The 13,652-nt window shown below is 54.6% G+C and overlaps 3 protein-coding genes across 3 annotated transcripts; 2 read left to right on the forward strand and 1 right to left on the reverse strand.

Annotated features, from left to right (window-relative positions):
* Positions 1-206: 206 nt before the first annotated feature.
* JDV02_009694 (Alpha-N-acetylglucosaminidase) lies at positions 207-2,673 on the forward strand (the record flags this gene model as incomplete). Its single annotated transcript, XM_047991371.1, has 3 exons — positions 207-469; positions 540-685; positions 758-2,673. The coding sequence occupies 3 exons, from the start codon at positions 207-209 to the stop codon at positions 2,671-2,673; spliced, it is 2,325 nt and encodes a 774-aa protein (XP_047847383.1).
* Positions 2,674-3,345: 672 nt separating this feature from the next.
* Positions 3,346-4,806, reverse strand: JDV02_009695 (uncharacterized protein; the record flags this gene model as incomplete). The annotated part of the gene is made up of 1 exon (XM_047991372.1): positions 3,346-4,806. The coding sequence occupies one exon, from the start codon at positions 4,804-4,806 to the stop codon at positions 3,346-3,348; it is 1,461 nt and encodes a 486-aa protein (XP_047847384.1).
* Positions 4,807-12,385: 7,579 nt separating this feature from the next.
* On the forward strand, positions 12,386-13,486 carry JDV02_009696 (uncharacterized protein; the record flags this gene model as incomplete). The annotated part of the gene is made up of 2 exons (XM_047991373.1): positions 12,386-12,516; positions 12,601-13,486. 2 exons carry the CDS (start codon positions 12,386-12,388, stop codon positions 13,484-13,486), a joined length of 1,017 nt encoding a protein of 338 aa, XP_047847385.1.
* Positions 13,487-13,652: the final 166 nt, after the last annotated feature.

Raw genomic sequence — 13,652 nt, forward strand, 5'->3', positions numbered from 1 at the left:
CACCCGTTCTTGTCCGCGAGCCCGCGCCCTCCCTCGCCGTAACGTAGCATGATCGCCTGTAGCCGTCCGCTATCCGCCAAGATGGGACAGGCGACCGTACGCAGGCGCGTTAGTATGTGGACGACAGCAGGTATATGACTGAGACCGCTGCTAACTCGACGTCGTTAATCGGGAAAGTGGTAGTAGGATATGGGACTTCGTTCAACATGATTTCGCTCCTCAGTGTAGCCCTTGTGGCGGCGTCCTTCTTGCGCCCAGCGCTAGCCAAGCATCAGTCCCTCCATGGCCTCAAGGGCCTGGCCGACCGTCTCTTGGACGGGCACGGCGATGCGTTCGAGTTCGAGTTAACGGAGCAGCACGAAAATTGGTCGCGCTGGAATCACCCTACCAACGACAATTACACAGTATCAGCCGGGCACGATGGCAAGATTCACGTCCAGGGCACAACCCTGAGCGCCTTGGCGAGAGGGTACGAATGTCCCCCATTGATCAATGTCTACACGACACCATGGCTAACGGTATGGCCCGCTGGGGAGCAGACTGCGACATTACGCCACGGAGACACTTCACTTGGACGAGTACTGGTTTGTCGACAACAAAAGGAAGCTCTCTACACCGCTCCCACGCCCCAAGGCTGCCCTGACTGGGGCCAGTATTGTGCCCTGGAGGTACAACTTTAACACGGGTTCGTCCAATCCTTGACAGACTATTTTGGCCGCGGTTCGAAACTCGTTCAAACGCTGACTTGCATGAAAAGTCACGTTCTCTTATACCTTTGCCTGGTACAAATGGGAAGATTGGGAGAAACTGCTCGATTGGGCCGCGTGGCGAGGCGTCAATTTGCAGCTCGCCTGGGTTGGCTACGAAAAGATCTTCCTCGACAGCTTTCGTGACCTGGGCATGAAGGACGAAGAGATTTTGCCATTCTTCAGCGGGCCTGCTTTCCAAGCGTGGAACCGTTTCGGCAACACTAAGGGTTCCTGGGGCGGCGTTGGAGACCTCCCGGTTGCCTGGATCGAGTCGCAGTTCGACATGCAAAAGAAGATCGTCGCCAGAATGGTCGAGCTCGGCATGGTCCCCATCCTCCCGGCGTTTCCGGGATTCGTGCCCGATGCCATCAAGCGGGTACGTCCCAACGCCAACGTCACCAAAGCGCCGAACTGGTCTGGAGTGGGAAGGTGGAGCGAGGACCTCTTCTTGAGCCCGCTTGACGACACCTACGCCGAGTTGCAGCATCTGTTTGTAACGAAGCAGATGGAGGCGTTCGGCAACGTCACAAATATCTACACACTTGATCAGTTCAACGAAATGGTACCCTCGTCTGGGGAATCGGAGTACCTGACTAGTGTGGCTGAGCAAACGTACAAGGGCCTGACCGCGGCCAACCCGGCAGCTATCTGGCTCATGCAGGGCTGGCTGTTCTACTCGGCAGCATCTTTCTGGACCCAGGAGCGTATTGACGCGTACCTCGGGGGTGTTAAAAACGACATGAGCATGATCATTCTGGATCTCTATTCAGAGAACAACCCCCAGTGGCAAAGGACGAAGAGCTACGCCGGCAAGCCCTGGGTATGGTGCCAGCTGCATGACTTTGGTGGCAACATGAACCTGTTTGGCCAAATCACGAATATCACTGTTGATCCTATTGAGGCCTTGGGTGCTTCAGATTCACTTGTTGGATTGGGCCTCACCCCAGAGGCGTTCGAAGGCAACGAGGTCGTGTACGACCTGCTTCTGGACCAGGCCTGGTCGCCGGAACCTATTGACACAAAGGCTTACTTTCACGATTGGGTATCTTCGCGATACGGTGGCATCCTGTCTATCCCAGAGAGTCTGTATCAAGCTTGGGAGATAATGCGGGAGCATGTGTACGATTCCAAAGATCCCTCGATTCCCAGCGCGGGTGCGGGTGTATACCAGCTTGCACCGAACTTGACCGGTCTCGTCAACCGCACTGGGCACTTCCCGGCACCGACCGCCCTGCAATACGATCCTCAAATACTGAGGCAAGCGCTCGGCTTGATGCTTAAAGCCGCGACACAAAGACAGTCTCTTTGGCAAGAGCCTGCTTTCCAGCTTGACCTCGTTGACGTTACTAGACAGGTCATGAGCAACGTCTTCACCGACGTCTATCAGGATCTCGTCAAGATGTACAACAGCACCATGCAATCACTGCAGAAGTCTCACTCTGGCCGGCCGTCCGATCCGTCTCGCGCCGTAGCCGCCAAGGGGCAGAAGCTGCTCCTGTTCCTCGAGGCACTCGACGCGGTGCTCGCTAGCAACGAACACTTCACCCTCGAAAAGTGGCTCGGCGATGCTCAGCACTGGGCAAAGATAAGCGGCAACGACGAGCTCTTGGCGTTCAACGCTCGCAGCCAGGTGACGGTCTGGCTCTGGGAGTCGTACGGTCTCAACGACTACTCCGCGCGCGCATGGAGTGGGGTCACCCGAAACTACTATAAGACGCGATGGGCCATCTTCGTTGACGGCTTGAAGAACGCGACCAAGAGCGGTTCTCTGGATGAGGGTGCCTTGCACGATAAAATACGAGCGTTTGAGAAGGACTGGTCGTACAGCGGCTTTGCCTTGAGCAAGCCCAGGTTTGCCAAAAGCAATCTGCGGGACACAATCAGCAAAATTAAGGGAGAGCTGCCGGAAGTCTTTGCTGTCTAGAAGAGCGCGATGCGTGTAGAGGCATGATTGGCACATAGAACCACTGTTTCTCCCCGCGAGCAAGAACAATGACGAGCCAAATTGTCTTTATATGGGACAATATGATGAAAACACAAGTTGCTGGCAGACGTCTTGCGCGGCCGTACGGATTATAGTTCACGAGCTCACCCGTGCACCGGGGGCCTGAATGACTCCAGATGACGCCACATGCCCTGGTGATTTACGAAGCGGCACTCGTGATATACTCTCAATGCCAGGAGATGCTACGGACTCATTGAATCCGTTGCCCTCAGAGTCAGGACAGCGGCTGAATCGACATGGGTCGACTCTGTGCCGGCGGCTCCCACCCGACGAACGACGAACGGAGGCCCCACCCGGTTCCGGCTCCGCTTCCCCATAATTATGGTCCGAAGGCGCGTCGGGATTGACCCGACCCTCCGTTCGGCACCAAAATGCTAGCCACCTTAGGCGATCATGGGCACGTGTCACAGGCCAGGAGAGCCACCAAGCGCAGTCATCAATGAGGCGATTGAGAGACCAACAAGCCGATACATTTCCAACATGTGGTGTGTATTTCGTACGTACATGTAGAACCGTGGATAACAGAACCAGGACGCTTTAAAGTGGTATACTCGTTACAGCAGCGTAAACAAACAGACATCAGACCCTCCCTCACTTTGTGAGAGGCTCCCGGACCCATTCTAACCCCTTAATCGCCCCGTGCTTCGCGCGGAAGTGGTCCTCCAAGTAGCTACTCCTGGGCGCAAAGGGCCCTGTCGTCGCGGCCTTCGGCATAATGCTCTTCGCGTTCTTGAGGTACGTCGAGTTCAAGTCCAGGAGCGGCGTTTCCTTCAGGTCGTCTGCGTTGTCCGCCCTCGGCACGACGCTGGAGTACCCTCCGCGGTCCATCTTGCCGAGCACCCTCACGAGAAGTGAGGCAGTCGATTCGGCTCCCAAGGTCCACGACGCGTTGGTATATCCAATGACAAACGTGGCGTTGGGCAGATCTTGGATCATCTGTCCTCGCCAAATGAACTTCTCCGGTAAGGCCATGGCCTTTCCGTCAACATGTATGGTCGCTCCTCCGCCTACCTGGAGCTTCAGACCAGTGGCAGTGACGATAATGTCGGCGTCCAAAACGTCGCCGGATTGAAGCTCGATACCGGTCGACGTCACCGTTTTGATCACCCCAGTAGCGATGTCGGCGTGTCCTGTATGCAGTGCCTTGTAGAAGTCGCCATCGGGGCAGAGGCACAGGCGCTGCTGCCAAGGGTCATATGTTGGGTTGAAATGAGGGTCGAAAGCCATGCTCTTGGGCAACAACCGCTTCGTGCGGCGGCCGAGCGCCCATCGAGCAAGCCGGGGGAACGTAACACACAAGGTAAACGTCATGCGGGCGATGAGGATCCATTGAAGACGCTTCATTTGCAGGGCAAGGGCTCGCGGCAGGATGTAGTCGATCAGGGACTTGGAGCCCGAGTTGGGGAGCTGGGTAATGTAACTTGGGCTTCGCTGAAGCATCGTCACCATCTTGGCCTTCTCGGCGATCTTGGGGACGAGGGTGACCGCCGTGGCGCCAGAGCCAATGACGACAACCTTTTTGTCGGTGTAGTCGAGGTCCTCCGGCCAGAATTGAGGGTGAACGACCTGTCCGCCGAAATTGTCGATGCCGGGAATATGCGCCTGCAAAGGGGTGCTATAGTCGTAATACCCTGTGCCGAAGACGATGTATCGGGCGGAGATGGAGGTCGGCTCTCCGCGTGCCTCTAGCGACAGGGCCCATTCCTGGTGCGCAGAGGACCAGGACGCGTGCTTGAGGCGATGCTGGAAGCGGATGTTCTTGTCGATGCCATGCTTGGACGAAGCCTCCTTCAGGTACTGAACGATGGAGTCGCCCGTCGCGATGGGGTTGTTCTTGCGCCACGGATACCACTGGAAGCCGAAGGTGAAGAGATCCGAGTCGGAGCGGATCCCGGGATACTTGAACAGATCCCAGGTGCCGCCAATGTTATCCCTGGCCTCGAGGATGCAATACTTGTAGTTGGGGAACGCAGACTGTATGCGGTACGCGGTGTTGATCCCCGAAATGCCTGCGCCGATAATCACGACGTCAAAGTCGGGAGCGTTGGCCATATTCGCCACTGAGCCTTGAAAGCTGCACAGGGAAGGTTGGGGCGGACGGATTGGGAGGGGGCGAAGGGGTCACGCAAAGGGGTTGAGGGAAGCTAACAAATGACACTTTGCGACTCCACGGGGAAGGCATTTATATCTATAGTGGACCGTTGCAGGCACTCGCAACAATGACCCTTTTCATGTTCGCGGCCCCCCAGTCTGGGGACGGCGCCCGGGTCAGACCCGCCGCTTGAGGTTGGCGATCGTTGGAACGGGGACGGGCGCACTCTTTTTGCCTAGTGCCGCATCCGCATCCGGTCCATACTGGCCACTGCCGAGGTACCCACTAATTAACGTGAATGAAGCCTGTGCGGGCGAGGCACCACCAGGCCTGAACGTGACGTCGCTGAATGTTGTGCGCATATAACATGATGTTTCGTCGTCAGCATGCGGCCGAGTACATACCAACTTATACTCGTTGTCATCCGTTCAAGTAAGTGCAAGCCGCGACGGCAGTAGACCGCAGCACTTATAGAGATAGGCGGGGTACACTGCTTGAGCGCTCGTTGCGTGACGTCAAGTGTCAACGTTGATACGGAATGAGAACGTAGCCTTCAATGTTGGTACCCATGCCCTCATTGCTGGACCGTTAAAGGCAACCCCTCGTCGGAGCTGATCCGCCAATGCCAGTGGAGGCATTCCCACTGACTGGGGGCATACTATATTGGCCGTGCACATGGGGCTTCGGGCCGGCGGGAAGCAAAATTATGTGGGCAATGTTGGGATTTCCGCCACTGAGAGACGTGTGCCCGCTTTGTACCTTTTAGTTTCTATATAAAAAGGATTAATATTATTACTTTTAAGCTATGAGCCTTAATAAACCCTTTATTAAGGAGGTTATTAAGGGTCTTCTATAATATTAATACCTTTTCGCGCGATATCTACTTTCCAATTCCAAGTTGACCCCGAAAAGAGGTACCCTTGGTACACATGGCGCATACGCTTATCATGTGGTGTTTGGTCCAAGGCCACCCGTATGTCTGTGCTCGACTGAGCCATCTCACTTCCAAGCGCCCAGGGTTGTCTTTCTCTTCTATTTTTTGGGCGGAAGCAGTCACTCTTGTTGAATGCCAGCGCTTGATTGGGGTTTCCTGCCACCCAGAGTCACCACGGGAGTCTTCGTGTCGCATACGACGGATCAATCTGCAACAAAGGTCATTAAGAGAATATCAAATTGCTATATTTTTTTTGTTCCCGCCATGCGGTGCATGTGTCGTTATGCACGATTACGCATCGTCTCGGCATCCTTCCAACAGGCTTGTAATGTAGCCGGAACCTCTGGTCCCCCGGGGCCCATCCGTACGCCGTCCGGGCTCACACTTCGTACCTTGCACTAAGTCATCCAAAGCTCACGTGCAAATATCTCACCGCGCACATTGTCCAGTCTGGGAATAATATCCCATGCCCCGACGTACTTAGCTGCCCGGGTGTGTGAAACTGGGGTTCACTAGCCATGTCATCGGCATCTCAGGCTCGTCGCAGCTGGTCCTCATAGCATCCCAACCCGCGCTGACCGGGGCTGCCATGCTTCCTCAAACAGCTGACTTATGAAAAAGAATTCGTCCTCATATTGATCTTCCTTTGCAAGCCGCTGCCATCGGGTTTCTGTATTTTTCACCTCTGCGTCAGAACCGGACATCACTCGCGAACACCCACATAGCCACATCAGTCAACAAGACGTCGAGATACTGACCGTGAGCCTTTGCATAATCACTCGTGCAGCGGATGAACCGGACCTGCACCTCATCCAAACCCATCTCAACCCGAAGTAAATAATTGCTTGCATTAGGAGAGAATGGGCAAAGCCCTCTAGTACAATAGTGGTAGTGGGCCAGGAGTATATTCGCTTCTTCAATGTTGTGGCACCTGTTAGCGACCCGGCTTTGTCCGCAGCAAGAAATCAGAAGTCATACCATGAAAGTGCTGTTTGGTTAAAGCAATTAATTGCTTGGAGTACCGCGAGATCAGCCATGGAGCATCTTGGGCAGATAGATTTAGCAAGTGACAGGGAGATAGACTCACTTCTGTCGCAGTGCACTGTTTTTCGGCAGAAGCATGTGCCACGAGTAGAGTGGTATTGTGCAGCAATATGAATGTTGCGAGATACATGGGTAGCCACGTGCGTTTGTTGTTCCGACAGGTCATACTTTGCAGCCTAGCCATGAGACTAGGCGCAATAGCCTCTTGTATATAGTGCAGCAGCGTAAGCTTTAACTGCGCACTTAGGAACGGAGGAACGGGGGACCTTGTTATGGCTACCAACGTCCGAGGCCGCTCATACCAGCCCATTGCCGGTGTAGGCTCGTTGACCATGAAGTTGGGTATCGTCGAGAGACGGACTGCAGTCCAGAGCTTGAAAGCCAACCCGAGAAGCTCCATTGACTCTGGCGGGGTGGCCGGGTTCTGGTACAAGGCGCATGCCACTCGATATGTCCGATGAACGAGCCCGTTTGATGGCCCCGAGAATCGCTTCAAGGCGGCACCGGCTACCTCTCGGATATAGCCGGCATAAGCTTCCTCACCGCCCTTGAGGTCCGCCATGGCAATGGCGGCCGTTGACCCCCTTGGCATGGAGCCGATTGAAGTGCTCTGCGAAGGCCCATCGCACAGGATGTTTGACGTGTCAATGAACTCTCTCACGTCAACCTTCATGCACCTGTTGCTTAGGCCTTCAGATACGTAGACGGTCATGATTTGATCTGACCTCCAGGTTTGTATGGGTGTCATGACCATGTGATCCCATCTCCGCATCCAGTCATCTTGAGATCCATACATAGGTTGAATGAACTTTAGGTTCGTGAGCTTAAATCTCAGGCATGGGAACCGACGTCGTGATGACCGTGTTAGCCTTTTGCAGGTGAGACATTCCCCCCCCGGCTCGGCAGCATTGCTCCTGCACTTCTTCTTGTCAGACACACCGTGGTTCACACGAAACGTCCAAAGCATCGTCCAGGGCGGCCTTGTAATACTCACTCGCACTCTTTGCATGGTACATCTGATGCATGATCCAATTCTTCGTGTTTCAGCAGTTTCTCTGCGGAGTCGAATATCCTTGAATGGGCCGCGTTTCTGTCCTCTTGCCCCGTAGCGGGAGGTCATGTTCATGTGGAGCAGAAGACGTTGCGGTAATGGTTCGGTGTGGGAAGGTGTATACAACCCTCGAAAGTCTGCTTGACCCAAGGCCAATTTCGCTCGTTGGACATCGAGGGCATTTTTGCCCGGATCTATAATTTCAGTCAGAATGAGGCTATCGTGAGAAGTTCGATCCGAGATCGACTATCGTCAGCAAGAGGCGAAGAGGAGGGATCAAGGGCCTGTAGAGACAACACTAACACATGTATGCGCATCTCCACTCCAACTAGTGCCACCTCGCGCCGGACTGAATCGATGCAAAGACTATGTAGACGGTTGGTTCCAACCTCTGCTGATACATACCTCCATCGCTCCCGTCGCATGTTGGGAGAGGCGACTCACTCGACGCCAGTGTACTTGTATGCTCTGGGGTGAGAACCGTGCAATTCGATGTATACGCGCAGCACGCACGTTGATACGCGTCAAATTTGATCGGAATGGCCATTTCTTTTGCTTTCAGGTCTGAAAGCAGATAGATCAACGGTGGAGAGCGGCGTGTGTGACTCTGGGTGCCGCTCTACTGATGGGTCGGTGGCGATTGTCGGGAGCTGATCCGCGTAACCTAGTGCTCGTCCGGTTTGACCTATACTGCGAATTGAGGATGTGATATTGCGCTCGTATATTGAGCTAGACTGCGTGAGATATTATTTTATGGTGTCTGGGTATGGTGAAAAGCAACTCGACAGATGAAGCTGTCGAGTGAGTGTCAACTAGGTCCGGGCTGCGAGTGAAAGCCGGGCGATAACTGGGTAATGAAGTAGTTGGACTCATACAGACAGGAATTGCCCGCGCGCATGGCCTTTTGTAATAGACCTATAATGCCATGGAGTGACTGCGACCCGATGATGGCTCGAATGAAGCCATGATGGAGTGTTGGCCTAGTCCATGTCCTTGAATGCCGCGGGCATTGGGCGACGAACTAGTTTGACACTGTGACAGGACCAGGAAGCAAGCTCTGGAGACCTACCTCTCCATGTGGATCAAGCGGGCTGGACCATTAAATGGTATTAGCAAAACCCCGCCATGTAACACCGAAGATCGAAATGACAGTGCACGGATATCTCCTTGCAGAAAAGGGCGGTTGTAGTGCATGCAGTTTATGTACTCGATACATTGAAAGGCGGCTGTGCCGACATTTTGTGAGCTGCCATTGCGTCTAAGCAATCTACTTTACTGCCGTGTCGTGATATCTGCATTAGAATAGCTTGAGCGTGTCGTGTTCAATGTTGTCTCTTCTCTCGCACCCTTACCCACCCCCGGGCTATCCGGTCATATGCATCAATTGCCACGATCCCTCCATGTCGTAGAGGAACCTCTGACATAGCATTACAAGGTTCCGGGACGGCCTATATACATCATTACATAACACGTAATTTTGAGGTCGTCTTAATATGGCAGGGCCTAGGATATCTGTCTATTGGGGTCATGATGCGCACCGACATCATCATTATCATCTGAAGTTTCATCCATCACCATCCTTGTTCGGGTCAGCCTAATGCTACTGGTTGGTCGGACTCAGCTCCGAGCACATATGATTGGACGGGCCATGATGGCAGCATCGTCTGAAAAGTCAACTCATTTACCCAGAGCACCTCGGAAGTCCTACAGCTGGTTCTGCAGAGACAGGCTGAGTATATATAGTAGGGAAGGTAGACCAGCAACTGGTGCACATACCATACCTACCACCCCTAATCCCATCAACGAGGGCCTTTCGTCACCACCGGCAGCAACCTAAAGGCCATTCAAGATGGCCCACGCTCATTTTACTATCAGCCCAGGCGGTTCTGCTTCTAGGTTTGCGTCTTCTGTACCCCACTGCAATGATAAATTTGAGGGTATCATACAGGAGCTGCTATTCGTGTAGACATGATGCCCGCTAAGTCGTGGCTGTCCACGCTGAATATCATAGGTTCATCGACCCCTCCATGTCACCATGCCAAGGTCGGATACCTGCAGTGATGCCCGCAATCAAGCTTGTTGGGAAGCCCGAACGCCATCCCCCCCCTCATAATGCGACTTACCAAACCGCGAGCAGCATGCGATCGAGAGAATCGCCCATGATCTAGAAATGTTTCCTACCTCTCACATTCAGTGTTAGCATTAGCCGGTCCCTCCAAGCACCGGTCAAACCTCGCCACAACTGGCCGATGTTAGCCTAATCAACATGGCGACACAATTCGTTGCCTACACTGAAGTTGTGTCTTGATACCGAGACCCCGCACGCTATGACTGACGTGTTGAATGCTACCACATGGCTGCACGTAGGGTACAGTGGCTGATATTGGGGAACGCGGTGGCCGGAGATGGATTGAGAAGACCCTGTTGCGTTCAACAAAGCTCGCAGAAACCTAGAGGCTTTAAGCGTTTAGTACATAGAAGCTCCCAGTTCCAATACCTCTGAATGAATTCTGTCTATCCATATCCCTTCCAAAATAGAGTCTGACATAGGTAAGGTCATCGATCTTGAAGGAGGGTCTCAAGACCAATCACCATGTTGTAAACCGCACATGTTCAGACCATCGTTCGCCTTGGTTCTTGCAACGAAATCTTCGGCTGTGGAGGCGCAGCTGAAATTAGCGCATCAGGCACTGCAACAGCCTGACCCGTTACAATGCATCATAAGGGGAGTCGTGACTGGCCGGTCATTGAATACGTCCGTTGCATTCTATGTCTCGGTGTAGAGAAAGTGGGTCAGAAGAAACATCTACCATAGGCATCACGATTGGTAGAACCAAAATGTGCCGCCATTGTGGGAATGCTCGCATGCAAACCTAGCACACCAGAGGTCAATGAACTTGTTCACACCCTCATCTCAGCTTCGTGAGAGACGAAAGACGAGGGCCGATCATCAGGTCGTGCAATAGAGCCAGGAAGGAGAGCTAGAGAGAGGTCGTCCGGTCGTCCTCAGCGCTGCGATGAGACGCCTGCGATGAGACCCAACCACCCTGGCAGCCGTTGGCAATTCCATACAGGACTGCAGCTACCACGCCGGTGCACCTAGAATAACAACATGTAGCAGTACGAGAGTCGTAAGCCTCAAGTGCGCTGCTATGGACAGACCAAGGCTGCGGCGGCGGTGCCGTCAATGTCGCTGCTGCATGCTGGTTGCTGCAACGAACTGAGGCGTTTCAGGGGTTAAAATAAACCGATATCACAGATGTGTGCGCTTATGGGTACAATTTCTGCAGATCATCGCCGTGCATTGTGTAACCCTCGACGGATGATGGCCACCCTAGTGCACCAAAGTCATGAGGACATGGAGGTAGCCCATGACAGGGGATGCCGGCAACCGCGGGAACGATTCGTATATGTAGCTGCGGGGGATATACCGCGTCGGTATTGTTTTGACTACGACGGCCCAGAACAAGGCTAAGGAGCAGTATGTCAGGCATAGTGAGCTACGTCTGATATCGCCGTGATGTGGGCTAGGATGACGTCTGGGCTTCATGGCAATGAACGTTGAGTCATGGCAAAAGAACGTTCAGGGTGGGTGTATGGGGAAGAGACTCTTGTCGGGGCCGGGCACTTGACCTGCACATGTGAAATGTCCAGATGTCAGAGCGGCACATGGACGCGCAACCGTGCCGTTGACCCCATAATAGCTTAGTAAATAGCATTGGCTGGTGCATGTGCGCAACACGAAGCTTCGCAGGGTCTGCACAAGCGATGGCACGCCGCGTCGACGCCGAATGATACGTCAGCAGTAGGTACTGCGAATGCGACCTGGATGTCGTCGCATCGTGGCTACACCAAGGGTCTTAACTCTTCAGAGTAGGTACCCCGCAGCTCAGGCATGAATGCCCAGACCGACGACGGACCCGGGAGGTTTTGGACTGGCTCCAGGGGCTACGTAACTCGCGGAGGTCGCCGACGTTATGAGGACCCGGAGATGGAACGTTCGTCTGAAACGGCCACGATGCTCACTGCCGACTATCCGGGGGGCTGCATGGTCGATCCAGCCGACCTACCGAATCAGGCACCACAGCCCGTTGATACTAAGTTAGTGCGCTACGCCAGCGGGCTTGAAAATCGGAGAGAGTAGATCGCTCGGACTGCTTATCGTCCGTATTACAACAAGAAGTCCCCGCAATAAGCTTCTATGAAAGCTGAGTAGCGGTAGCTGTTGGTCATGACCCAGGTGGTGTGCTCAGGCGCAACAGTGGACGAGCCGGATCTTATCATGCTCCCAGACTACACAGTTGCTAAGCAGGCAGAAAGGGCGACTCTGTTGGATCATCAGGATCCATATAAGATACGTAGCCATTCGCAGACTTGAAGTCCACTTGTCGGTTGCATGTACGGGAACGAGGCAGTCTACGATATAAGACGTACGAAGTTTGGAGTGCAGGTTCGATGCAAGTCCAGAATCCTGCCGTGTTTCCCATCTCACGGAATCAATTCATCCACCATGCCCAGCCTTTGCGCAACGACACTGGTGGCCTTGGGCTCGCTGCAGGGAGCCACTGCCTGGGGAGTGCTGGGTCACGCAACAGTAGCCTACGTTGCACAGCACTATCTCGCCCCAGAGACTGCGACATGGTGAGACGTTGAACCTTGCTGTGTTCCGGACGGACCTACCAAGTACAAAGTGTGTACCTTGCTGCTGACTTCACCCACCTCCAGGGCGCAGAGCCTCCTGGCTGATGCTTCCGATGCCTACCTGGCCAACATCGCCTCCTGGGCGGACCAGTATCGCGCCACGGCCGCGGGCAAGTGGTCTGCCCCTTTCCATTTCATCGATGCGCAAGACAACCCGCCCAGCTCGTGCAATGTGGACTACGACCGCGACTGCGGCAGCTCCGGATGCTCCATCTCGGCCATTGCCAACTACACGCAGCGCGTCGGCGACGGCCGTCTCAGCAAGGCCCAGGTGACCGAGGCGCTCAAGTTCCTGGTGCACTTCATCGGCGACCTGACGCAGCCGCTGCACGATGAGGCGTATGAGCTCGGCGGCAACGGCATCAACGTCACGTTTGACGGCTACGACGACAACTTGCACGCGGACTGGGACACGTACATGCCCCAGAAGCTCATCGGCGGCAAGGACCTGGCGCATGCGCAGACCTGGGCAAACACGCTGGTGCAGGACATCGAGGCCGGGGGCTACAAGGCCCAAGCACCGGGCTGGATCAAGGGCGACAACGTCAGCGACGCCATCGGCACGGCCACGCGCTGGGCTTCCGATGCCAACGCGTACGTCTGCTCCGTCGTCATGCCCAACGGCGCTGCGGCCCTGCAAACTGGTGATCTGTACCCAGACTACTACAACTCTGTCACCGCCACCATCGAGCTGCAGATTGCCAAGGGAGGCTACCGTCTCGGACACTGGCTCAACACGGTCTACGCGTCCAAGGTGGGCAAGCGAGCCGAGGGCGGTTTGCCATCGATGCGGGACGCCACGCTGCCGGACTTGACAGGCCGCGATCTACTGCCGGATCCGCGTCCGTTGAGTCGCGCAGAGCTGGCCAGGGCGGCCATGTCTGGATCGTGTTGTACTCATTCGCATTAAGAGGTTTTGGAAAGAGTTTGCGTCCGCCTACCGGCGAAGTTGGCTATCGCACGCTGCAGTCTCTCACATGACGTTGAAGCCGGCTTTGGTCGGCATTGATGTTCACGGTGCCGGCCACATTTGCCGGATGACGCCTCTTGCTTCGGGTCGGATACCCATCTAGCGT

This window comes from Purpureocillium takamizusanense, chromosome 10 (assembly GCF_022605165.1).
Source record: "Purpureocillium takamizusanense chromosome 10, complete sequence".
In the NCBI taxonomy this organism is placed as follows: domain Eukaryota; kingdom Fungi; phylum Ascomycota; class Sordariomycetes; order Hypocreales; family Ophiocordycipitaceae; genus Purpureocillium; species Purpureocillium takamizusanense.